This window comes from Dipodomys merriami, unplaced genomic scaffold, assembly GCF_024711535.1.
Source record: "Dipodomys merriami isolate MVZ:Mamm:240054 unplaced genomic scaffold, mDipMer1.0.p SCAF_50, whole genome shotgun sequence".
Classification (NCBI taxonomy): domain Eukaryota; kingdom Metazoa; phylum Chordata; class Mammalia; order Rodentia; family Heteromyidae; genus Dipodomys; species Dipodomys merriami.
The window spans coordinates 140816-165501 of record NW_027206069.1 but is presented as its reverse complement, the minus strand read 5'-3'; the positions used below and the strand labels follow the sequence as shown (position 1 = coordinate 165501).

The following is a 24686-nucleotide window of genomic DNA, read 5'->3' as shown; positions in this document are numbered from 1 at the left end:
ACCCCTTACCTGTGGGCTGGCTCGTGGGCCCAGGACACAGCCTAGACCTCACCAGGCCACTTCCTCCTGCAGTACAGGACACGCCAGACATCGTGTCACGCATCACCCAGTACATCGCGGGCGCCAACTGTGCCCACCAGCTACCCATCGCTGAGGCCATGCTTACCTACAAGCAGAAGAGGTAACAAGGTGGACCCTGGCCAGGGGCTTGGGCAGCACCCAGCCCCGAGTCCCTCCCTGCTGCCCTGCTGCAGCCTCTCCCCTGTCTGGGTACAGAGAGGCCATGGGCTGCATCGTCTGGGGGGGGGGGTGCGTAGGGTGAGGGCGGGAAGCTTTCAAGCTCGGAGGGCCTGGTTCACAGAGGCTCTGCTAACTCCAAGTCCTAGCAGAATAGCAGCTTGGGTTTTCAGAGCCCCTAGTTTTGTATATAGTGAAGTTTTTCTGATGCAGCTAGTGGTGGCTGGTTAACCCTCTGGCCTCTCACAGGATCGTGGCCTTGGCCACAGTGTTCAGAAGCCATAGGTGGAGGCCTGCCCTGACCAGAGGCTATTGGCCTGGGCCTGGGTCCTTCATCCTAAGGAGCTGAGTGGCACAAGCAGGGGCCAACCTGTGATCTTAGGGAACGGAGCGTTCCCCTCTTGGATCAGACCTGTTGACCTGTTTGGCGGGCGGGGGGGTAAAGGCAAAGGCCATGTCACTGCCTTGGATGGCTCCCTTCTAGGGAGGCTGCTCCCTCCTAACATCCATACAACACCTAGCCCTTGCCCCAGGTCAGAGGGCAGGCGGCAGGTCCGTGAGGCACAGGGGCTGTCAACGCCGTCCCCACACAGGGCTCACCTTCAGCTTCTGCCCCAGAGCAGGGGTAGGGCCCCTCCAGTGGGGCGGGGGGGGGGGTGGCTTGCCTCAGCTCCCGAGAGCATCGTAACGCATCTGTTTTCTCTTTTGGTGGCTTTCCAAAAAGGAAAAGGCACTTTCACTTTGACTTTACCCTGAGGTACAGCTCTCTGGCCTGCACCTGTGTCTGTCCCCAGGCTGGTCTTTAGGGCTTGTTTAGCAGAGTGACCACCCAAATCCCCCTCTCCGATACCCAGGGAGTGAGGAAGGTGCCCCTCGGGGTCTGGACCCCCTTCCTTGGCCCTGCTGCCCAGTGTCCGTACAGAGTGGGGCAGGGGGTGCAGAGCCTATGAGACTCTGGGCTGGAGTCACAAAGAGGCACAGCCATTGAGGCTGACCTCACACATCTCGCCCAGGCCCTGCTCCCCATGCCTGGCCTCCGCCCGGAGACAGCAGGGCCAGTCCTCCTGGGGAACATGGAGGGGGCACCAGGGAACTGGCAACCTGGCCCGCACCTCAGTCGCTCTGCTCTGCAGAGGCGCAGGAAGGACACTCCCTGCCTTCATAGGTTTCCCAGGGAGGCAGCCAGACCCCTAGGATCCCCAAACATAAAATACTTCAGCCCCAAAGAGCACTTCATCTCTTGAAACTTGGGCTAGTCAGGCTGAGATGTCTCAGGCTCCCTCAGCACTAGTCCTTTTCCTTGGTGTGCAGTCCTGCCTTCTGTCTTGGTCATCTGTCTTGGTATCTACTCCTTTAAGAAGCCCCTGCTCCTGGGATAGTTGATGGGTGCGGGAGGCCTCCCTGCTGGAGCTTCAGGCCACTAGGACATAGTAGCTCAGCACCAGTCTGTTAAACAAGCCCTTAAGTTGGAGAAAGACCAGCCCAGCCATCATGCCTTCCTCTCCAGCATGCTCCCCCACAGGTGTACTTCCGTCAGCAAAATAAGACTTGAGGACCCTTCCAGCTCCTTGTGCCTTCTGCCCTGCCTGCGGTATGGTGGTGACACTGGCACTGGCTACGCCACCTGGCACTGCAGGGTACCAGAGAGGCCTCAGAGCCTGGCCTGGCTCTTCTCCAGCCCAGTTCTGTGAGAGCTCTGCAGATGACCGGCTCTCCAGCTAACTCCTGCCTGCCCATCTCTCCTTTGCAGAGGGCTAGCTGGCGGGAGTGGGTGTGGCTCTTACTCTGCTGACTGCGGAGTTCCTGAAGAAGTGCTTGCGTGCTGCGGGCGCTGGCTGCCCTCTGTGTCAGGCTTGAGTCTTGGTGGCAAGTGGGTGTCATGCTGTCACGCCTGTGCTGATGTTGCCTGCATGGCCCAGGGTGCAGCTTGGCTTTGAGTTCTGGCAGCTTATCTGTGTTGTGGCATCTCGGCCATGTGTGGGCTTATCAACCATGCTCTGCCGCTAAGCGGCTCATGGAACATGGACAAGATACCACTCTGCCATAGTCCTGAGGCCCTGGAGGGTGAATGGCCTCGTGGGTTGGCACCTCCTCAAGCACTGGGACCAGCAGCTCCACCCAGCCTCCCTCTGTAACTTCCTCGGCCCAGAAGAACGCGATGTTGCTGAGATTTCCAAACATCTGCCAAAGTACACAGGTGGCAGCTCACATGTGGACGCCCACCTTGGTCTCTCATGCCAATGGCTATGCGCAGAGCCAGTGACACATGAGGCCCAGAGGCCTCTGGATGCCAGAGCCATGACAGGCCTAGGAGTTGGGTTTGTTCTTTGAAGTGGATTGGGGGCCGGGGATTCTCTGGAAACACTGCCTTAGAAAGGAAAGGAAGGCTGAGAATTGGGTCATCTTCGGGGGGAAGGGAGACTCTGCAGGCATGTCCTCCCAAGCTACCTTTGGGGAGATGGAGGGGCCTGCTGTGGGTGAGTATCAGGCAGAGAGGCCCTCTACCATGGGCAGTACCCGCCCAGGCACGGGCTCCTGGGCACATTTGTGTGAGATGTTCTAGACACAAGCTCCTACTACCCCTCCCCCTGGGTCTGGGGAATCAGGTGCTGCTCTTGGAAGCCAGTGCCAAGGGCCAGTGGCAGACTGGCCAGAGGCCTCCACAGTCCTGCTCCCTGCACAGACCTAGGAGATCAAGTGCTAGGCAATATCCGCACAGGGCTGTACGTGACTGTACTTCCCCTGTCTGGGCAGTTCCCTGGAATCCCAAGAGAAGCTCTGCCCTGGCCCACCCCCAGCATTCTGCCACTCCTCGCCACCAGGGGCATTATCTCCATGTGCTAGAGCTACATTGGCATCAGAGTCCAGCCTGAGGAAATAAAAGTTGAGAAAGAGTCAGCAAAGGTGCCTAGAGAGGACTCCACATTACTGACGTCTGGGTGAATGGGCACCTCCAGATGCAAACCCAGGAGCCCGAGGCGAGGTGGGCAGGGACGGACGGAGTGGAGACGAGCCCTGCCCTGCACACCATCAAGATACCGTGCTCAGCTCAGAAGGACATGCTCTCTAGCTGCCAATGCAGTCATATGCTCCATACTGAACTTGCTCTGAGACTGTCGGGGGACTGGGCCGGTCCAGTCTGCAGCCTCTGTAGAGATGAAACAGCCACCTTGGCTGGGTGACACACAGGAGAAGGAAGACAAATAGGTTTTTTCCTCCTTGGTTCCTTCCTGAACATGGCATCTTAGCAGTGGAGGGCTGTGGTTTTGCCGATGCTGTGCAGAGCCAGCTCTACTCAATATGGTCTCCAGCCCCGAGCTTGATCAGCTCACCGAGACGCCACCTCAAAGCTGGCACAGGACTAGCTGTTAGGACCTAGTGTGTCCTCCAACTTCACAGCTTAATGTGCAGCCTCACCCGGTGACTGTCAGGAGGAAATTGTTCTAGCTTTGGGCTAGCCACCTCCGATCTCTGGGGTCTGGAACATGTAAGGCATGTGCGGCTCTGGGCAGAGCGGGAACTGGAGTCGTGAGGCTGGCGGCAGGCAGGCGCCTGTGTGCTGGCCCCTCCCCCACCTTGTGTGCTCTGGCCTTCCTCCCCAGCTGCCAGACCGTTTATATCTCTTCATCCGGGTGCCTGATTCACACCATGGGCACAGCACCCCTTACCCTTCCTACATGTTAACATGTCAGAAGAGATCCAAAGCTGGGCGCTGGTGGCTCACGCCTGTAATCCTAGCTACTGAGGAGGCTGAGATCTGAGGATCATGGTTCAAAGCCAGCCTGGACAGAAAAGTCCATGAGACTCTGATCTCCAAGGAAGTGGCACTGTGGCTCAAGAGCTAGAGCGCTTGCCTTGAGCTGAAGAGCGCAGGGACAGCGCCCAGGCCCAGAGTTCAAGCACCACAACTAACCAAAAAAAAAAAGAGAGATCCAAGTGCCAGCGCACAGGGTGGGCTGGGACAGGAGACGGGCAGACCAAGACGGCACACAGCCGGGCTGTGCCTAGGGGAGTATAACTGTGTTTTTCTTATTCTCAGCCCTGATGAAGAGTCGTCCCAGAGATTCATTCCCTTTGTTGGGGTGAGTATTACCAGCTTCACCCGTGGGGCACAGGCCTGCCAACATGCCTTCACAAGAGTACTTTTCCCAGGAGCTCGTTTCCCAAGCCGTCCCCACCATGCTGGCCAGCCGAGGACTGCCTAGGTCATTCCCATTAAAGCCCCTTACTTCCTGCAGGTCAGGGGGTGGAGGGGTGTTGGCCCTACCAGTGGACACATGAAAGCTGAGGCCTGTGGACACTGGTGGCCCAGCATCTAGGAAGGGAGGCCCACCCTGTCCTCTAGACAAGAAGATAGGACATCTCACCTCACTGCTCAGGCTGGGCTGCAGTTGTCAGTCCCAAGGTTTCTGTCTCTCACTGCCAGGACTGGGGCCTCCCTTCCAGCAGTGTTATTTCCCAGCACTGTTTCATCTGTAGCAGAGACCTATGTGTAGTGTGGCCACCAGTGACCCTCAGTGATAGCCGTCCTCCTGGGAGGGACAGGACCTGGAGAGCACCCCAGGCTAGGAGTCATTGAGAGTGACGGGAGTGCCCTGTTGGCGACTTGGCACTGTGCAGTCAGGGCCCTGAATTGAGCATTAGAATTCATTCTATCGTGGGTCGTGGCACCATGTTGGACAGTACAACACTAAGGCACTATTCCCATGTGCTCACAGGGCTCAAGCAGCCCCTGCCTCTACAGCAGCAGCCCTCAGGCAAGCATCCTGATCTTGCTAGTTGACTGGACCTGAGCAGTCACACTGGCACAGGGTTTGCTCCTGCCCGGAGCTGAGCTCTGCCCCATGGATGGAAGTGACTCAGACCTGGTACTTCCAATGGGTACAAAGGCTGGGCAGCGCTGGCCAGCCTGGAGTCCACTGCCCAGAGCTCCTAGGTGGGGGCCCAGAAGGCAGCTCAGGAGGACCGCATGCACGCATGCATGCAGCTGCCTCCAGCCTGTGTCTGTCACGTTCCAGGTTGTAAAGGTTGGAATTGTGGAACCATCATCAGCCACATCAGGTAACCGATCCCTTTGGAGGCCTGTGTGAGTAGCCCTCAGCACACAGTGCCAGCACCCTGGTGATGCACTGGTTCCAGAGAGAGTGTTCTCCTGGTCCTGGGGACCTGCGACCAGCCCCATGAAGCCTCAGGCCAAAGCAGGCTGAGGAGCAGTCCTGGCCAAGGGGAAAAAATTTCCTGCCTCCCACACCAGCCATTCTGCCACCCCACCTGCCCACCTCCCCTAACCCAGGGGGCTGTAGAGGCCCCTCCCTGCGGCCAGAGCAGCACAGGGGCTCACCACTGCCCGTGACTCCTCCTCAAAGGTGACTCCGATGACGCGGCCCCCTCGGGCTCCAGCGTGCTCTCCTCCACCCCACCGTCCACATCCACATCTCCCGCAGCCAAGGAGGCCTCGCCCACCCCCCCTTCTTCCCCATCAGTGAGCGGAGGCCTGTCCTCCCCCAGGTAAGAAGCAGGACTCTTGTCTAATTGTGGGAGATCCATTCTCCATGTGTCTCACCTGTCAGAGCCCCATGGGTGGGCACAGGCTGAGGGCACTGTGGGTGGGCATGAACGGAGGGCCTTGTGGTGGACATGGACTGAGGGTGCTGTGGGTGGGCACGGGCTGAGGTCCTGTAAGGGACTGAAGGTTGGCCCTGCTGCTACTGAGTTGGGTAGGCCTAGGGTCTCCACTGAGGACTCTGAGGAAAGAAGCTGCCACATGAATGAACGTGCAATCTCACGGAATCTGACATGATTTTGCACAGGGCAGGCTAGCCGTCCAAAGAGGAGGCAAAGCCAGGTACCATGGCTCAGTTCTGTAACCCTAGCTACTTGGGAGATATAAATTAAGGGAATGCAGTATACGGTCAGCCTGGTCATAACAGTTTGCATGGGTCTATCTCAGCCAGTGGCTAGTTCCCCGCCACGGTGGGGGCACATGATGACCAGCCGTGGGGACGCACCACTGCACAACCACACAGAGGAGAATGGCTCTAAGAATCAGTCCATGCCAGCCCAGGCATAAAGCAAGACCCTCCTCTTTGTGTTCATATGAAAAGGGCTGGAAGCATGGCCTCAGTGTAGGGTGCCTGGCTAGCAAGTGTAAGGCCCTGAGTTCAGTACCAGAGGGGACAAAGGAGGGGTGGAGACCTGAGAGACGAGGTGTAGGAGGTAGGCTCTTCAGCCCCAGCCCCACCAGGCTGCCTGGGTCTCAAGAGCTACTCAAACAGCAAATCACACTGGTAGCATTTGTCCTTCATGCCGTACAGGCCTTGAGGCCCAGGGGAGGCTTTCTCAGCCAGCAGCTCACGCTACCCCTGGAAAGCAGCTGGGCAGGCTGTCTGAGCACTGCACCTGTGCTGGGGCTGAGGCACAGAGGAGATGGTGCCAAGGGCACCTTACACTTCATTGTCCCCAGGTTGGGGGAGCAGCTGCCGCCCACACTTCTGCCTGGGGTGAGACGTGACACTCGGTCACACTGTGCAAGCTCTCTCCTCTGCCTTTCACAGCCAGGGTGTCGGCGCTGAGCTCATGGGGCTACAGGTGGACTACTGGACAGCAACCCAACCCACAGACAGGAAGAGAGATGCCGAAAAGAAGGACCTGCCCACCACCAAAAACACGCTCAAGTGCACTTTCCGGTCCCTCCAGGTCAGCAGGCTGCCCAGCAGTGGTGAGGCTGCGACCACCCCCACCATGTCCATGACTGTGGTCACCAAGGAGAAGAACAAGAAGGGTGAGGTGGGGGGAGTGCTGAGCAGGGTAGACGGTGGGAGAGGGGCAGCCGTGGTCACGGCTGGGGTCGGGAGTGCCACCCCCAGCCAGTTCCCAATAAACTGGCCTATGGCTGACCTCAAAGGGGGGCTGGTCAGATGTGCTCAGAGAGCAGCAGCCCCTAAGCCTGGAGGGGCTGAGCGGCTTCTGGCCCCCAAGCGGAGAGCCTCTGGGCAGACAGAAAGGTGCTGTCTGTGGCCACAGCAAGAAGCTGCCACCCCTGGTGAGCCGGGGGCTGAGGGCTGGGCCAGCTGAGCCCTCTTCCCTCCAAGTGCTGCCTTCCTACCCTGCTTACTATGGGGCTCCAGCTTAGCCTGGCCCTGAAGCAGCAGCGGGACCATAGCACGACCCTTTTCCTCCCAGTGATGTTTTTGCCTAAGAAAACGAAGGACAGGGATGTGGAGTCCAAAAGCCAGTGCATCGAGGGCATCAGCCGCCTGATCTGCACAGCCAAGCACCAGCAGAACATGCTGCGGGGTGAGCTCGGTGGCGGGGTAGGGGCTGTGGTGTGCCTAGGGACAGTCTGTGACCCAGAGTCCCACCTGGTTCTATGCAAACCAGGGGTGGAATGGATCGAGATGGCTTTTCAGACCCAGAAGAGCGATCAGTTCTGTTTTGCTGTGAAGGGCATGTTGTATAATTCATGCTCAGAACACATTCCGATTAGTCTCTTGCATGCATCTAGCAGCTTTTCAAAATCAAGTAACTTTTTCGTCCTGAGTTTGTTTATCCTGTTTATTTTTTTGGCTGATAAGGAATCAGCCTTGTGCTTGTCTGACTTGCTTGCTCAGCTGTTGCCCTATCACTTGAGCAGTCTCCTTTGAGTTTTTAAGATGGACATGTATATTTCAAAGTGTCCCATGAAGGGTGTGCAGAGTACAGAGCTCAGGGTTTAGCTTTGTTAGTCCAGGTCCTGAGGTGCAGCATTTGGTCACCCTGGTCTTCCCATGGTGATTTCCAAGTGATTGTTGTTTTGGTGCTGGTCCTAGGGCCTGAGTTTTTTTGAGCCACAGCTCCACTTCCAGCTTTTTTGTTAGTTAATTCGAGATAAGTCTCACAGATGTTCCTGCCTAGGCTGGCTTTGCATCAAGATTCTCAGATCTCAGCCTCTTGAGTAGCTGGGTTAGAGGTATGAGCCATCGATTGGCATTTGGACATCTAAGTGGAGGCATTTTTAATGGGGCCTGCCATGTCTCACACCTGAGAAGGATGTAATGTGGATGATGTGTAGGCCAGGCTTATACATTCTTGTGTGCTACCCTGGGAGACCGGCCTGTGATGGCCTGCGTCTGGGAGGGCAGAGGGAAGAAAAGGCTTGTGAGTGGGGCTTCCTTCCTGGGTGGGTCCTCGGGAAGCCCCGGGTGGGCAGGTGATCAGGCAGCCCTCTCCCACAGTCCTCATCGATGGCGTGGAATGCAGCGATGTCAAGTTCTTCCAGCTGGCTGCCCAGTGGTCCTCACACGTGAAGCACTTCCCCATCTGCATCTTCGGACACTCCAAGGCCACCTTCTAGCTCCACCCATGGAGGGCCAGCACAGGACAGTGGGGGAAACTGTCCTGCCCTTGGTGGCCGTTGTTGGAGGGGCAGCTGCATTTCTGTTAACACTTGTTTACTACAGAGACAGACCCTTAAAACACAAAGAAACAGTCTTAAGTATGAATGTGCTCAGAGCCTGGAAACTGAGGGACAGGTAGCTCTCTGATGGGTGCCTAGTAACTGCTCTGCTTATTAACCAGAAAGTCTGGCTGAGTGAGAGGCTGGAGAGCTGAGGGAAGTAAGTGCATTCTGGTCTCAGGAGCCCCTAGAGCCTGCAAGAAGAAGGGTTCTTGCCTTTGAATCCTGTCCTACCTGGAAGCAAGGATGCTACTTCCTCGGGGAGCCCTTGGTAGGCACAGGCTGTGGAGCTTGGTGACTGGAGGCTGAAGACCATGGGCATGTTCTGCCCCTTGTGTGGGATGATACCCCACTCCCACCCTGGCTCCGTCCAGCCAGTTTTACAGTAGATCTTTCTAATGCTCTCAAAGACATATAACTACCGATGTAGCTGCCAAACATGTTGCTCTCATGAAGTCCCCTCGAGGCTGGGCTGAGCCAGTGGAACCCCCCCCCACCCCCCGCATTGCTCTCTGCTCTGGTTGCTAAGGCACTGTTAGTCTTCTGTTTATCTTGCTGCCCCAGACTCGTCTGCACAGCCCTGTGTAGTCCCTGCAAATGTCCTCGAGTCTGGACTGGAAAACAGGAAGTGAAGCTGGGGTCTCCCTGAAGTCCCATCTGCTGTGCCCTCCCACCCCCTACCCCGCCTGCTAGACAGGAGCACCCAGAACTGGCCACATGGTGAACTGATACAGAGAGCCAAATATGTATATGGTGCCTACAGCAACAAGATGGCCAATGAGAGCTAGAGCAGGCTGGCCTGAGTGCGGAAGCCAGGCAGGCCACGGAGCCGAGACCCCTCCAGGCCAAGCCTCTGGGAGCAAGCCACACGCCAGCCCTGGGCTTCCTCCTGGGTGGCAGCCCTGCCCTCTGCCAGAGAGGGTATGCTGAGCTGCATCGAGACCCATCCTCCTCCCAGCAAGGCCCACACCCTGGAGTCCCCACCTGGCTTCCATTCCCTTGGTGGCAGTAACTCTCCCAGGGACTCTGGTATACCCCACAGGGAAGTTCTGAGCCAGTGTCCTAAGATCAAGAGCTGCACAAGGCTATGCTCAGACTGCCAAATGCAGGCCAAGCCAAGTCACAAAGGAGTCCCCGCTTTCTGAGGTGCGAGGTGGCCCGTTTTTCTTACTGAGATCTACCTGCATTAATGCCTGCTCCCCTCCTCCCAGGTAGATGAATAGATAGGGCTTGTTTTTCCAGAGTGAGGACCCTGGGGTTGGGGCTGGAATCTTGGGTTGGCTCTAGATCCCTGGGTGGCCTGAATAGAATGCCAGATGAAGGGCACAGCTGAACTGTACTGAGGAATGGGGGGCAGGGCTGAGCTGATCCGATCTGGCCGCTATAAAACCTGGGCCTTGGTAAGAAGGATCTGACATGGCTCTCTAGAGTCAAGACAACAGGGAGCTAGCTCAGTTCCTGGCTACCAGCAGCCTCTTTCCTGGAGACTTCCCTCCTGCACACACATCTCACTGGCCTTGCACACACACAAGGGGAGGGCACGGGCAGAACCTCTGTCCAGCAGCTGGCCCTGGGCTTTGCCCGCACAGCCTAGCAATTGAACATCACGTAGCCACCGTCACAGCATGCCCTGTGCCTGGGGGTGGTGCTGTCAAGACACCTGGGCTACAGTCACCCCTCTGTGCCTCAGTTTCCCCATCAGTTTTTAAAGAGGGATGGTCACGTTTCCCCTGCCTACCTCATGGAGCTGTTTTGAGGATTTGTGGAAAAGCACTTTGTCCCCCCCTAGAAGGACAACTGGAAGCCAAAGCCATCTGATGGCCAGTGTAGCAGCTGGGGACCGTGGGGAGTGCGTGAGGCGTGCGTGCCCTGAGGTCGCCCCTGTCCTAAAGGCTCAGCACTGCCCAGCCACTGGGCAGTGGGCATCGCCGGGCTCCTCTGGCCTGGCCTGCTGGCTCCGTAGTGTGGGCAGACTCCAGCACACCCGTGCCCGAGGAGACCCGCCTTCCCTCGGGCGCCGTCCCCACTCGGCAGGCGGGCCGGGCCAGCCGCACCTCCCTGCAGCGGTCCCCCCTTCCACTGTCGTCCACCTTGGAAGACCTGACCGCCTCCAGCCTCCGTCCTCCCGAGAACGTCCGCCGCTTCCTCCCGGAGCCGGCCCGCCGACGGCGGCCTCCAGGGTGTGTGTGTTGCTAGTCCCGTCCGGCTTCAGTGGAAGCGGGACTCGTGTAAATAGCTTTTCCGAGCAGACGCTGGTCGGCCGCGGCCCTGTGGACGACTTTACGGTGCTGACGCGACACTAATAAACCGAGGGCACTCCGCCGGCCTCTGCTGTCCTTCCTCGGGCCTCAGGCCTCGGCCCCGCGGGGTCCGGAGGGGCGGGGACGGGGGAGGGGGGTCACGGCCCCGGCGCCTCCGTGAGGGCCGCGCGGGGTGAGGTCACGGGGCCGGCACGTGCGGCCGCGCGGGGTGAGGTCACGGCCCCGGCGCCTCCGTGAGGGCCGCGCGGGGTGAGGTCACGGCCCCGGCGCCTCCGTGAGGGCCGCGCGGGGTGAGGTCACGGGGCCGACACGTGGGGCCGCGCGGGGTGAGGTCACGGCCCCGGCGCCTCCGTGAGGGCCGCGCGGGGTGAGGTCACGGGGCCGACACGTGGGGCCGCGCGGGGTGAGGTCACGGCCCCGGCGCCTCCGTGAGGGCCGCGCGGGGTGAGGTCATGCCCCCCCCACCCGCACCTCCGTGAGGGCCGCACGGGGTGAGGTCACGGGGCCGGCACGTGGGGCCGCGCGGGGTGAGGTCACGGCCGGCACGTGGGGCCGCGCGGGGTGAGGTCACGGCCGGCACGTGCGGCCGCGCGGGGTGAGGTCACGGCCCCGGCGCCTCCGTGAGGGCCGCGTGGGGTGAGGCCACGCCCCACCCAGCGCCTCCGTGACGGGGCCGCGCGGGATGAGGTCACGGGGCGGCGCCTCCGTGAGGGCCGCGCGGGGTGAGGTCACGGGGCTCATGTGGGGCCGCGCGGGGTGAGGTCACGGGGCTCATGTGGGGCCGCGCGGGGTGAGGTCACGGGGCCGGCACGTGCGGCCGCGCGGGGTGAGGTCACGGGGCCGGCACGTGCGGCCGCGCGGGGTGAGGTCACCGGGCCGGCACGTGGGGCGGCGCGGGGTGAGGTCACGGGGCCGACATGTGCGGCCGCGCGGGGTGAGGTCACCGGGCCGGCGCCTCCGTGAGGGCCGCGCGGGGTGAGGTCACGGGGCCGGCACGTGGGGCCGCGCGGGGTGAGGTCACGGGGCCGGCACGTGGGGCCGCGCGGGGTGAGGTCACAGTCGGCAGGGTGGAGCCGGGCTCCCCGCACTCCAGGCCTGGGCCTCCCGAGGGCAGTGATGGACCACAGGAAGTCCCTCCCCCAGAAGAAGACCTCACAGTTAGCTTCCCCACCAGGCGGGTCCGCAGGCCCGCTGGACCCGCAGAGCAACCGGCAGGAACTGCAGACACAGGACTGGGTAAGCGGAGGACCCGCCCCGGGGACTGACTGGGGGAGGCACCGAGAAGGGCCCTCGTGAGACACAGGGAAGGCTGAAGAGACCCTGCTTTCCCCACCCTCCCGGCTCGGCCCCAGGGCGGCCTTACGTCCCTCTCCTCCTCTGGGCACCATGGAGATGTGGCCTGAGAGCAGGGAGGGGTCTGGACAGCCTGCGTAAGCCTTCTCCACTGTCCCAGGGAGTGCACCCATCCCTGAATGACTGGGGGAGTAAGGCCCCCAGGTTAGGGACAGCGCCTTCCCAACCAATAGGCACCATCACCTAAATGTCCACAGCAGCTCTGCCCTGACCGCATCCCTGGCCACCGCAGAGCACACGAGAGGCACAGGCACGTGCAGGCCGAGGGGTGCTCCTGGGGCCGAGGGAACGGAGCTGCCTGGGTGGGCTCCCCTGCCAGGAGACCAGTGCAGGGTGGGAGGGGCTCCCTGATGCTGGCAGTGCTCTGACCCCTGCTGCTTGTGCATCCAGCGCCACATGGGGAACCCTTAAGCCATGCGCTCGTGTGTCTGTGTCTGATGGGTGCTTCTGAGGACACAGGTGTTAACAAAGCAGGATGTGGTGGTGGCAAATAACCAGCACCAGGCAGGATTGTGAGTTCCAAGCCAGCCTGGGCTAAAACAAAACAAAACGAAAAGCAAATGAAGAGGCTGGTAGAGCTGCCTGCACAGCTGCTCTGTGCCCTCTAGGGCCTGCCTGGTGCTACAAGAGCAGGCACTGGGGGCCCTGCAGCCGCTTTCGTGAGGCCATCTCATGATGAGCAGTGTCAACTGTAAGCACACAGAAATGTTGCTTGTTGTGAGAGTTTTTCTAAGGAAGGGAAGCAGAAGTCAGGTGCCAGTTGCTCACACCTGTCATCCTAGCTACTCAAGAGGCTGAGATCTGAGGATCATGGTTCAAAGCCAGCCCAGGCAGGAAAGTCTGTGAGACTCTTATTTCCAATAAACCACCAGAAAGCCAGTGGTGGCTCTGAGGCTCAAGTACAGCACTAGCCTTGAGCTGAGGCTAGCCCAGGCCCAGAGTTCAAGCCCCACAACCAACAACATCAACAGAAAAAGAAGAGAAAGAGGGAGGAGGAAGAGGAGGAGGAGAAGGAGGAAGAAGAAAAGCAAATGCATAGCTTCCATCCTAGACAGGTGAGGGGAAGGCACTCTATGGCTGAAGGTCAGGGCCAAGAGGACACATTGGATCCATAGTAAGTCCTAGGTTAGGGACAAGGGAGCCATTTATTTCTGCCACACCTCTTTGGAGTTGGCTCCTGTGTGAAGTTCTCGCATCCCTTCCCTCCACTGCTCTTCAACCCTGCTGTCTATAGCTCTGAAGGTGCCCACACTGCTCCCTCTGCCTGTCCTGTAGGTGGTCCCTTGGTGGACACTCTTCTCCAGCTCTTCTCACTGCCATTTGTTCAGGTCTCAGGCATTGCTTCCTATAGAGCCCCTGGCTGGCTGACATGAATTTTTCACTCCTCCTCTCTCAGCCCAAGCCCCTAGAGCCATTATTTGTTGTTCTTGCAAGGGCCCACAGTGTCATACATGGTGCCAAACAAGTGCTTCCAGAAGACAGCACCCTTGGGCTGAGGCCAGGGTCCAAGGAACCCACCATAGCAGGGAGTCTCAAGGCATCTGGGGACAGCAGGTGGAGAGCCAGCCACAGTCCTGTGCTTCCAGTCTGGCCAACATGAATGCAGAAGGTTCTAAGTAAAATGGCAGCAGAGACAAGACTAGGCATGAAGTTGGGCACTGGGGGCTCATGTCTGCAGTCCTAGCAAGGCCAAGGAGGCTGAGATCTGAGGATCTTGGTTCAAAGCCAAGCTTGGGTAAGAAAGTCATGAGACTATTCAATTAAATACACACACAACACAACACACAGAAATGGAGGTGTGGTTTAACTGGTACAGCACTAGCCTTAACCAGAAAGCTTAGGGATAGTACCCAGGTCCTGAGTTCAAGCCCCAGTAACAGCAAAAAAAATAATAAATAATAACCAATGCAAAAAGGGGGTGGAGTTATGGCTCAAGTGGTAGAGCACTTACCTTGCAAGCCTGAGGCACTGAATTCAATTCCCAGTACCACACAAAAAAAAAATTAAGTAATCAGTGCAGCAATGGGCAGACATGGCTCAAAGCCCTGAACACCAATCCTCATACTGATTTATATACACACACATACACACACACACACACACACACACACACACACACGCACACATACGCACATAGGGAAAGTGAAATTATGCACTATTCACAGCAATATAGCCTACTTTAAATAATCTATATAGGCCAATTAAAAAATACATAGGCATGAGTAACTCACTAATTTCATATGCTAAAATAACCAGGCAGAAAATGCAGTAGGACGAATTTTGTTCTCTCTAGCCACTGAAACTATGACACCTTTAAAACCGAATCTGCACTTTTCACTACCATATACAAATATATTTATTTTTTGTTGGTCCTGGGGCCTGAACTCTGGGCCTGGGTGCTCTCCCCCAGCTCTTCAGCTCAAGGCTAGTAACACCCTGCCACTTGAGCCACAGCGCCAGTTCTGGCTTTTTCTGCTTATTGGTGCTGAGGAATCAAACCCGGGGCCTCATGCATGCAAGGCAAGCACTCTACCACGGAGCCACCTTCCCAGCCCGCCGTTTTATTTTTAATGTTGGTTGTGGAGCTTGAACCTTGGGCTGCGTTGGGAACCCTGTTGGAGTTGTAAGCTCAGGGGTTATTTGAGAGTAGCTTGGAGATGCTTGTCCACAGTTGACTGATTAGCACATGTGATGAGCAAGAACTGTGTCCTAAAAGGGAGGGGGTGGGATAAGAAGTGACAGAGCAAGGCCAAGAAAAAATTTCTTTTTAATGACATGACAGAAAATAAGACAAATAGCACAAGACAGGGTGACACAAAACTGCTGTGAGGTCTTCTAATTGGGCAAATGAATGGACTAAATGTTCCAGCTGAAAGAAAGATGTCATTAGAGTGGACTGAAAGCCAAACCCAACAATGTGTGTGTGTGAATGAGGGGGCGTGATCTCAAGAATATTCTTAAATAAGGGTGATGGTCTGTAAGCAGCTTCCTATCAGATCACATTGAATTTTGTCAAACTCGGCAAGCTTCCTTTGAATTTGGGATTTGGTCGGACGGATAACACTACTGGAGCTGGGAATGTGACTTAGTGGTTCTGTGGCTCAAGGAGAAGAGTGTGCTAGCCTTGAGCACAGAGACGTTCAGGGACAGTGCCCAGGCCCTGAGTTCAAGGCCCAGGACTGGCAAAAAATAAAATAAAATAACATTACTACACATATGTGTCTGTTGGATGTATGTGTGTTGGGGTTTGAAATCAGGACCATCTCAAGGTTGTGCATGTGCTGTACCACTTGAGACATGCCTCTAGTCCTCCAGTTCCCCCACCCCCCACCCAATTTTGGAGCTTGAATTCAAGGCCTGGGCACTGTCCCTAAGTTTCTTTTGTGTAAGGCTAGCCACTTCAGCACTTCAGCCACAATGCCACTTCTGACTTCCTGAGTAGTTTATTGGAAATAAGAGTTGCTCAGGGCATTGGTAGCTTATGCCTTTAACCCTAGCTACTTAGGAGGCTGAGATCTGAGGATCACAATTCAAACCACATGAACGGGGTTAAGGGTTAGAGCAGGGGCTGGGAAGGTGGCTCAGTGGTAGAGCGCTTGCCTTGCATGCATGAGGCCCTGGGTTTGATTCCTCAGCACCACATAAGCAGAAAAAAAAAGCCGGAAGTGGTGCTGTGGCTCAAGTGGTAGAGTGCTAGCCTTGAGCTGAAGAGCTGAGGGACAGCGCCCAGGCCCAGAGTTCAGGCCCCACGACCGTACCCCTAAAAAAAAAAAAAAGAGTTGGAGCAAGACTGGGAAGGTGGTTCAGTGGTAAATGCTTCCCTTGCATACATGAGGCCCTGGGTTCAATTCCTCAGCACCACATAACCAGAAAAAGCCAGAAGTGGCACTATGGCTCAAGTGATAGAGCCCTAGCCTTGAGTTGAAGAGCTAAGGGATAGCACCAGACCGACAAAAAAAAAAAAAAAAGTGTTGGAGCAGCACTGCACCATACTTCCATCTGAGGTTTTTACTCTGCCAAGTTGCATTTTGAATCTCTAAGAGCTCCGTTCTGTCCTCCACCTCTGCTCCTGTTTCACAGGAGCACATGCCACATTCGAGAACAGCAGTGATGGCAAGAGCCTAAATTCTTTGGCTCCTGTGACCTCTTGCTTGAGTTTCTCTCATCTTCCACGAGCTGTTTCAAATTCTCCATTTCAGAGATTGCACAGACACTGGTGATCCAGACCTGTGTGTCAGAGGGCATCTTGAGTAGGTGGCTTCACTGGCATTCATAATCAGGAAGGCTTCTGATGGTTTTTTTCAATAGGCCTTTACTTTAGGGCTGGTTGCTTTCCCTAGAGAGGAACGTCTGGGGAAAAGTGAAGGGGACCTAGGGACTACACTTTTTTTTTTTTTCAGATTTATAGAAATGTGTTGTCTCAGAGTCTTGGGATCAGAGGTCTGAAGGTATCAAAAACATTGATCTGTCGTCATTAGTTTGGGCAGCTGAAAAATACATCACATACTGGATGGCATATAAACATGTTTCCCATGATCCTGGAGGCTGAAAGTGCAAGGTTAACATCCTGACGGATTCAGTGTGGAGTTGGCCTGCTTTCTGATTCACGGACATCAGCCAGCCATCTTCCTGCTGTGTCCCCCTGTGATGGGAGGGGGTGAATTCGTTCCTTGGGTTCCCTGTCTAAGAGTGCTGATGTCATTCATGAGAACTCCATCCTGAAGCCCTACTTGATGCCATTCTTGTGGACGCCTCAGTGTGGCCCCCTCTGGGCGTTCAGGGCAGTGCCTGCTCTAGGTACTTGACTGCAGGTGGTCTCCTGGTGTCTCTTCCCCATTGCCTTCCTTCACTGCAGAACTGTCAAACCTCCACTTTCTTCTTCTGAGGTCATTAAACCTAGACCTTCATGCACACGGTACACACCTTTACCACTGAACTATGAGCTATACTCCATCCCTCATCCTTTCCCCATTACAGAGAGTTGATCCAAGCTCCTCAAGCTTTCTAGGCAGGTGCTCTACCACTTGAGCCAGTTCTTTGCTTTTTCAGACAGGGGGCCAGGCTTTTTGCCTGGGTCAGACCCAGAATATCTCATTCTACCTAGCCTTCCACATTGCTGGGATTACATGCCTCCTAATTGTTTTTGTTTGTGGTTTATTTTATTTTATGTTTTGCCAATCCTGGGGCTTGGACTCAGTACAGGGCACTGTCCCTGAGTTTCTTTTGCTCAAGGCTAGTGCTCTACCACTTGAACCACAGCACCACTTCCAGCTTTTTCTGTTTATGTGGTACCCAGGGTTTCATTCATGCTAGGCAAATACTCTGCCACTGAGCCACCTTCCCAGCCCCCTGTTTTTTGTTTGTTTGTTTGTTTGGGGTTTGTCTGGTTTTTTGGTTGTGGGGCTTGAACTCTGGGCCTGGGTGCTGTCCCTCAGCTCTTCAGCTCAAGGCTCTTGAGCTACAGTGCCACTTCTGATTTTCTGGTGGTTTATTGGAGATGAGTGTCTCACGGTCTTTCCTGCCTAAGCTACCTTTGAACTGTGATCCTCAGGTCTCAGCCTCCTGAGTAGCTAGGATTATAGGTGTGAGCCATCGGTGCCTGGCCTCCCCTAATTGTTTTTAAGCTTTTTGTTTAGTAATGTTGAGTGTTTTCACATGGTTGTGAAACATACTTCCAAGACTTTTCCATCTTGTGAGCCTGAAACTACCCAGTTAAGTAGCTCCCTTCTCCCTCCCTGTTCCTGTTAACCACTATATCAATTAGTTTGATGATTCTAGGGACCTTATACATTTGGGCTCATCTTCAAGCATTTAGTGGTTGGCTTATTCCACTGAAATAAGTTCACCCATAGTGTTCGTTCATGTTACAGCATGTAAGATTTCCTTTTTTATTTTGCTGGTACTGACTTAAACTCAGGGTTTGCACTTTCACTTGGCTTTTTTTGGGAGTTAAATTGGATATAAGAGTCTCATGGAGGGCTGGGAAGGTGGCTCAGTGGTAGAGTGCTTGCCTTGCATGCATGAGGCCCTGGGTTCGATTCCCCAGCAACACATAAGCAAAAAGAAAAAGAAAAAAAAGAGTCTCATGGACTTTCCTACTGGACTGGCTTTGAAGTGTGATCCTCAGCTCTCAGCCTCCTAAATAGCTAGGATTACAGGTGTGAGCCACCAGTGTCTAGCTTGTGCCTTCCTTTTGTTTTTCTTTTTCTTTTTTTTCTTTTCTTTTCTTTTCTTTTCTTTTTTTTTTTTTTTTTTTTTGTTGGTTGTGGGGCTTGAACTCTGGGCCTGAGCGCTGTCCCTCAGCTCTTCAGCTCAAGGCTAGCGCTCTACCACTTGAGCTACAGTGCCACTTCCGGTTTTCTGGTGGTTTATTGGAGATAAGAGTTTCACGACTTTCCTGCCTGGGTTGGCTTTGAACAGTGATCCTCAGATCTCAGCCTCCTGAGTAGCTAGGATTTCAGGTGTGAGCCACCGGTGCCCGGCTTTTGTGCCTTCCTTTTTAAGGTTCAAAAATGTTCCATAGTGGGCTGGGAAGGTGGCTCAGTGATAGAGTGCTTGCCTCAAATGCATGAAGCCCTGGGTTTCATTCCTCAGTACCACATTAACAGAGAAAGCTAAAAGTGACGTTGTGGCTCAAGTGGTAGAGGGCTAGCCTTGAGCAAGAGAATGTCAGGCACAGTGCCCAGGCCCTGAGTTCAAGCCCCAGGACCAGCCAAAAAAAAAAAAAAAAAGTTCCATAGAACAGATGGATCACACTTGGATGATCTCCTCCATGAACATGGGCTGTTCCCATGCTTCATTTTGCTTTTTGGATGGTGTGTGTGTGTGTGTGTGTGTGTGTGTGTGTGTGTGTGTGTGTGTGTGTGTGTGTGTGTGTGTGTGTGTGTGTGTGTGTGTGTGTGTGTGTGCGTGCGTGCATGTGCACCTGTGTGCCTGCATACCCGCACAGCCCCCCCCATACATACACATGCACCTGTCCTGGGGCTTGAACTCAGCCTGGGTGCTATCCCTGAGCTGAGCTCTTTTGCTCAAGGTTGGTGCTATACCACTTGAGCCACAGCTCCACTCTGGCTTTTTGGTGGTTCGTTGGAGATAAGGGTCTCACGAACATTCATGCTTTGGGTGGTGGCTGGCTTTAAGCAGTCCTCCGACCTCACACTCCGGAGGCACAAGCCTGTCTGGTGTCTGACTGTGTGAGCGGTGCTGCCAGGGGCATCCTGGCTGTGCGCCTGCTGCTCCCAGCATGGACCAGCGCCTTTGGAGGCACACCCACCAGCGCCACAGCCGGCGCCACGGCCAGAGTCACGGTCTGTGCCACAGCCAGAGTCACGGCCAGAGTCACAGCCAGAGTCACAGCCAGAGTCATGGCCAGAGTCATGGCCAGCGCCAAGGCCAGAATCACGGCCGGTGCCATGGCCAGAGTCACGGCTGGGTTAAGCCGAGGACCTACTACTGTTCAGTCTGAGCACCACAGCCCTTCCCTGGATGGAGTAAGCGGCCTTCACCTGCACTTTGCCCCCACTGCCTTTACCATGGCGCCCCTCCTCTTGCCCGCGACCTCCTCCCCCTCTTCCCCTGCCCGGGACCCCCTCCTCCTCCTCCCCGCGACCCCCTCCTCCTCCTCCTCCCCTCCCTGCTATCCCCTTCTCCTCCTCCCCATGACAACTCCTCCTCCTCCCCTCCCGGCAACCCCCTCCTCCTCCTCTCCATGACCCTCTCCTCCTCCCCTCCCCGCAACCCCCTCCTCCTTCTCCCAATGACCCCTCCTCCCACCCCCGCAACCCCCTCCCCCGCAACCCCCTCCTCCTTCTCCCAATGACCCCTCCTCCCATCCTCGCGACCCCTCCTCCCTTCCCTTCCTCATGACCCCCTCATCCCCTCCCCGCCACCCCCTCTCCCTCCTCCCCTGGCTGCCACCCCCTCCACTCCATGACCCCCAACCGCCCCGCTTCCACAGCGGCTGAGCTTTTGCTCTTCGCATTCCTGTTCTTTTCCCTCCAAAATCTCTTCATGGCCATTTTGTCCCTGTGGGCTGAACCTAGCCTTCATGGTCACTTGAGAGGGGCATAAGGATGGGTGGCCTGCACCGCTGCCTCTGCCCCCCACAGCCTGCACCCCTCCCCCCCGCAGCCTCTACTTCTCCCCCTGCAGCCTGCACCCCTGTCTCCCCCCCAGCCTGCACCCCTGCCTCCCCCCGCAGCCTGCACCCCTGCCTCCCCAAACAGCCTGCACCCCTGCCTCCCCCCGCAGCCTGCACCCCTGCCTCCCCAAACAGCCTGCACCCCTGCCTCCCCCCGCAGCCTGCACCCCTGCCTCCCCACACACACAGCCTGCACCCCTGCCTCCCCACACACACAGCCTGCACCCCTGCCTCCCCCCACACAGCCTGCACCCCTGCCTCCCCCCACAGCCTGCATCCCTGCCTCCCCACACAGCCTGCATCCCTGCCTCCCCACACAGCCTGCACCCCTGCCTCCCCCCACACACAGCCTGCACCCCTGCCTCCCCACACACACAGCCTGCACCCCTGCCTCCCCCCACACAGCCTGCACCCCTGCCTCCCCCCACAGCCTGCATCCCTGCCTCCCCACACAGCCTGCACCCCTGTCTCCCCACACACAGCCTGCACCCCTGCCTCCCCACACACACAGCCTGCACCCCTGCCTCCCCACACACACAGCCTGCACCCCTGCCTCCCCACACAGCCTGCACCCCTGTCTCCCCACACACAGCCTGCACCCCTGCCTCCCCACACACACAGCCTGCACCCCTGCCTCCCCACACAGCCTGCACCCCTGCCTCCCCACACAGCCTGCATCCCTGCCTCCCCCCACACACAGCCTGCACCCCTGCCTCCCCCCACACACAGCCTGCACCCCTGCCTCCCCACACACACAGCCTGCACCCCTGCCTCCCCCCGCACACAGCCTGCACCCCTGCCTCCCCCCACACACAGCCTGCACCCCTGCCTCCCCCCACACACAGCCTGCACCCCTGCCTCCCCACACACACAGCCTGCACCCCTGCCTCCCCCCACACAGCCTGCACCCCTGCCTCCCCCCACACAGCCTGCACCCCTGCCTCCCCCCGCACACAGCCTGCACCCCTGCCTCCCCCCACACACAGCCTGCACCCCTGCCTCCCCACACACACAGCCTGCACCCCTGCCTCCCCCCGCAGCCTGCACCCCTGCCTCCCCACACACAGCCTGCACCCCTGCCTCCCCCCGCAGCCTGCACCCCTGCCCCTCCACTCCCCCCCAGTGCCCTCCAGCCCGAAGGACTCCACTGCTGGGTGAAACGCGGGGCCAGGGCGCTGCCCGCCGGCCGGGAGCAGCAGGCCCAGCCCAGGGCCCCTCGCCACCCGGAGGAGCGCCACGGGCCACGGGCTGGGAAGGGCGGACCCCGGGCGCTGCCCGCGACCCTCTGTCCCCGCAGGTGAGCGAGCCTTTGCAGCAGAGCCGCCAGAGCCGCCACTGGAGCATGAGCATCGACGAGCGCCGGCGCCAAGCCTCTCTGGCCTCTCTGAGCGCCAGGGAGAGGCGGCCCACCGACGGGGTCCCCGCCCCCGCCCCGCCCAAGGTGCGCAGCCTGACGGGCAGCCCCGGCCAGGGCCCCGCCCCCGGCCCGCGCGGGCCCCGCCCACCAGGCCCTGGCCGGCCCACGTTGCCCCGTCTCATGCCAGGGCCCCGCCCACCCGCTCCGGACACGCCCGCGTCGCCCCGCCTCTTCCCTAGGCCACGCCCCCTCCTTGCGTGGCCCCGACGCTGTGGTCCCCGCAGGACATCACGCAGATCGTGGCCGACCTGGTGTCTGAGGACGTGGACAAGGACGTGCTCCTCCCCCACCGGCTGAGGTCGGACTCCACCAGCACGGTCCCCACCCTCCTGGGCCGGAGCGCGCCCTTGTGGCAGAATGCAGCCGTGGAGGACCAGGCCGCGAAGTCACCCCTGTCCTGAGAGCCGGGCTCAGCCCGGTGTCTGATCTCCAGCCCCGTGTTTGTGTTTGGGGGGACGTGGCACCTCCGCTTCCTCTGTGTTCCTTCAAGAGAAGAGAAAACGGGGCCTTGCAGCCGTCTCTGTCTCCGCACGTCCTGTCCCCAGGCGGGTGGGAGCCTCCGAGGGAAGGGGCAGGTGGAGGTCAGCTTTCCCATCCCAGGAAAGCCAGCGCTGGGGACCTGCCCCTGACAGCAGAAAGCGGTGACAGGCCCCCGGGGGCTGGGCCCAGCGCAGGACTCCACTGAGGCCCTGCTTTGTGGCCTGCTCCCCCGTGGACCTCAGGGCCTAGGGAGCAGCACAGCGCTTGCCCGCTTCCAGGAGGTGGATGGGCCTGGAGGGCCTCCCTAGTGGGGGAGTGAACTGCCTGAGTCCAGCCACTTGAAGGCCCAGATAGACGCGTGGCCCAGAAGTTATGCTGTGGTGGGGCAGCTGGGTAAAGGGCTCCACGAGGTACTAGACAGAGGGGACCTCGGCAGCAGGAGGTTCTGGGTAGAGAACTCGATAGTGGGCAAAGGCACAGAGGTCACGGACAGCTGCATGGCTGGCTAGAGAAGTGGTTACCAGGCCTACAGTCAGAGTGGACTTTGCTTCCCAGCCTCAGCTGCAGAGAAGCAGACCTGGTCACAGTAGACCCTGGGTCCTGGCCCCACTTGAATTCTCTGCTCCTGCCTGCCTTAACTGCAAGGTCAGCACCAGTCTCTCCCAAGAGTCCTCCTGCACCACCCAGCTCAGCACTCCACATTCCCTCTGGAAGTCCTTGAATGTAACTTTTCCCCATCCTCTGTGTTTGTCAGGATACCTAGGAGAAGGGGTATGGTGGGACCAGGGCACTTGAGGCATCATGTCCCGTCCTCTCCTCGGGCCTCTGATGACCTGGAGGGTAGGGTGCTCTGGGCTAAGCGCCATGCCTGGCAGCAAGAGGCAAAGTCACTGGCCACCAACAAGTGGCACATGCCATGTGTTTCCCTTTCTGAGTGGCTCTAAGGGACGCTGATACGTTCATGAATGGCTGGAGGGGAGGTTGACTTCAACCAGTTCTGGTTCGGCCTGGATATCTCCTGTGGCTGCAGCCAGATGTGGGCATGGAGGACTAGCCTCTCCCCTTCACAGGGAACCTATGAAACTTTCCCTTCATAGCAGCACAGGCCACAGCTGGGAGGTGTTGGGGCTGAGGCTCAGAGATGACCCTGGTCTACCTGCCAGTGTTCAGCAGCAGGACGGGCACCACCTCTCCCCGGCCCCTCCCGGGACAGGGTGGCAGCCTGGGAGACAGGACAGGTGCCTCGTGACTGTGGTTGCGGCACTGGGGGTTGTGCATTTATTTTAATTTTTTGCCAGTCCTGGGGCTCAAACTCAGGGCCTGGGCACTGTCCCTGAGCTTCTTTTGCTCAAGGCTAGCATTCTGTCACTTAAGCTATAGTGCCACTTCTGGCTTTTTCTGTTTTTGTAGTATTGAGGAATGGAACCCAGGGCTTCATACATGCTAGCCAACCACTCTACCACTAAGCCAATGTTCTGAGCCCTGTTTTTAGTGTTTTTGTTTTTGTCAATCCTGGGGCTTAAACTCTGGGCTTGGGCGCTGTCCCTCAGCTCTTCAGCTCAAGGCGAGTGCTCTAACACTTGAACCACAGCGCCACTTCCAGTTTTCTAGTGGTTTATTGGAGATAAGAGTCTCACGGACTTTCCTGCCCGGGCTGGCTTTGAACCATGATCCTCAGATCTCAGTCTCCCGAGTAGCTAGGATTACAGGCGTGAGCCACTGGCGCCCGGCGGTTTTTAGTGTTTTATTTTTTAATATATTTTATTGTGAAAATACTGTACAGAGGGGTTACAATTACATGGGTAAGATAATGAGCACATTTCTTATCAAGCATTGTAGCCTCCTGCTTTGTTTCCCCTTCCCATCCCTTTGTATCCTCCCCCCACCCCGTCCCCCCCACCAAAGTTGTAAAGTTCGTTTTTTGACATAACGACTTGTACATCTCTGCCACGCCGACCCCAGTAGAGTCTGCTTAGCATGGGAAACCATCTATCAGACCATGATAGGGGCCTCGAGACCTATCTCTGAGTTTTGGGACTTCACCGAAGTCTACCTCAGAGAATGGGGCTTTACAGAAACCTATCTCCAAGTTTTGGGACTTCACCGAAGTCTACCTCGGAGAATAGGGCTTCTATGAGGCCTACTCCTGGGAAAAGGCTGGAAAAACCCCTGGGAAAAGATGTGTTTCTGTCTTTCTTCTCATAAGAGTGCCTATCAATCTTTTACTGTTTCTGCTGTTCATTCATTGTCAACGTTCCCTTATTCAAAGCTCTTTCTTAAGAGTGTTTGACGACTCCAATATCTGATGAGTGTCTTAAAAATATGACTAACTCACCAGAGTTAAGTGCTACCCTGAAACCCCTC

At 57.3% G+C, this 24686-nt stretch overlaps 2 protein-coding genes across 10 annotated transcripts in view; both read left to right on the top strand.

The window, feature by feature from the left end:
- The window catches only part of Pacs2 (phosphofurin acidic cluster sorting protein 2), a 77011-nt gene extending 66020 nt beyond the window's left edge, over positions 1-10991 (top strand). For 3 of the 8 annotated variants that reach the window (XM_069997417.1, XM_069997416.1, XM_069997415.1), the window contains exons 18-25: positions 73-181; positions 962-994; positions 4277-4319; positions 5256-5298; positions 5604-5745; positions 6792-7018; positions 7420-7533; positions 8451-10991. In XM_069997417.1, the coding sequence (XP_069853518.1) occupies positions 73-181; positions 962-994; positions 4277-4319; positions 5256-5298; positions 5604-5745; positions 6792-7018; positions 7420-7533; positions 8451-8569 (830 nt within the window). In that variant the 3' untranslated portion in view covers positions 8570-10991. Of the gene's footprint in view, positions 1-72; positions 182-961; positions 995-1744; positions 1944-4276; positions 4320-5255; positions 5299-5603; positions 5746-6791; positions 7019-7419; positions 7534-8450 lie in introns of those variants that run through there. The other 5 variants (XM_069997420.1, XM_069997418.1, XM_069997419.1 and 2 more) reach the window with 3 other exon arrangements.
- A 1000-nt stretch (positions 10992-11991) lies between these two features.
- Tex22 (testis expressed 22) lies at positions 11992-22347 on the top strand. 2 transcript variants are annotated; one of them, XM_069997764.1, is made up of 3 exons: positions 11992-12168; positions 21723-21866; positions 22067-22347. In XM_069997764.1, the coding sequence occupies exons 1-3, from the start codon at positions 12049-12051 to the stop codon at positions 22241-22243; spliced, it is 441 nt and encodes a 146-aa protein (XP_069853865.1). In that variant the 5' UTR covers positions 11992-12048; the 3' UTR covers positions 22244-22347. The 2 variants fall into 2 exon arrangements, with proteins under 2 accessions (XP_069853865.1, XP_069853866.1); XM_069997765.1 differs by lacking the exon at positions 11992-12168 and adding an exon at positions 13125-13340.
- The last annotated feature ends 2339 nt before the right edge of the window (positions 22348-24686 follow it).

Excerpts from the sequence above, each read along its gene's own strand:
- Tex22 (XM_069997764.1), top strand. The coding sequence starts at position 12,049 with ATGGACCACAGGAAGTCCCTCCCCCAGAAGAAGACCTCACAGTTAGCT. Across the intron at positions 12,169-21,722 it reads AACTGCAGACACAGGACTGG|GTGAGCGAGCCTTTGCAGCA; the intron begins GTAAGCGGAGGA and ends CTGTCCCCGCAG. Across the intron at positions 21,867-22,066 it reads CCGCCCCCGCCCCGCCCAAG|GACATCACGCAGATCGTGGC; the intron begins GTGCGCAGCCTG and ends TGGTCCCCGCAG.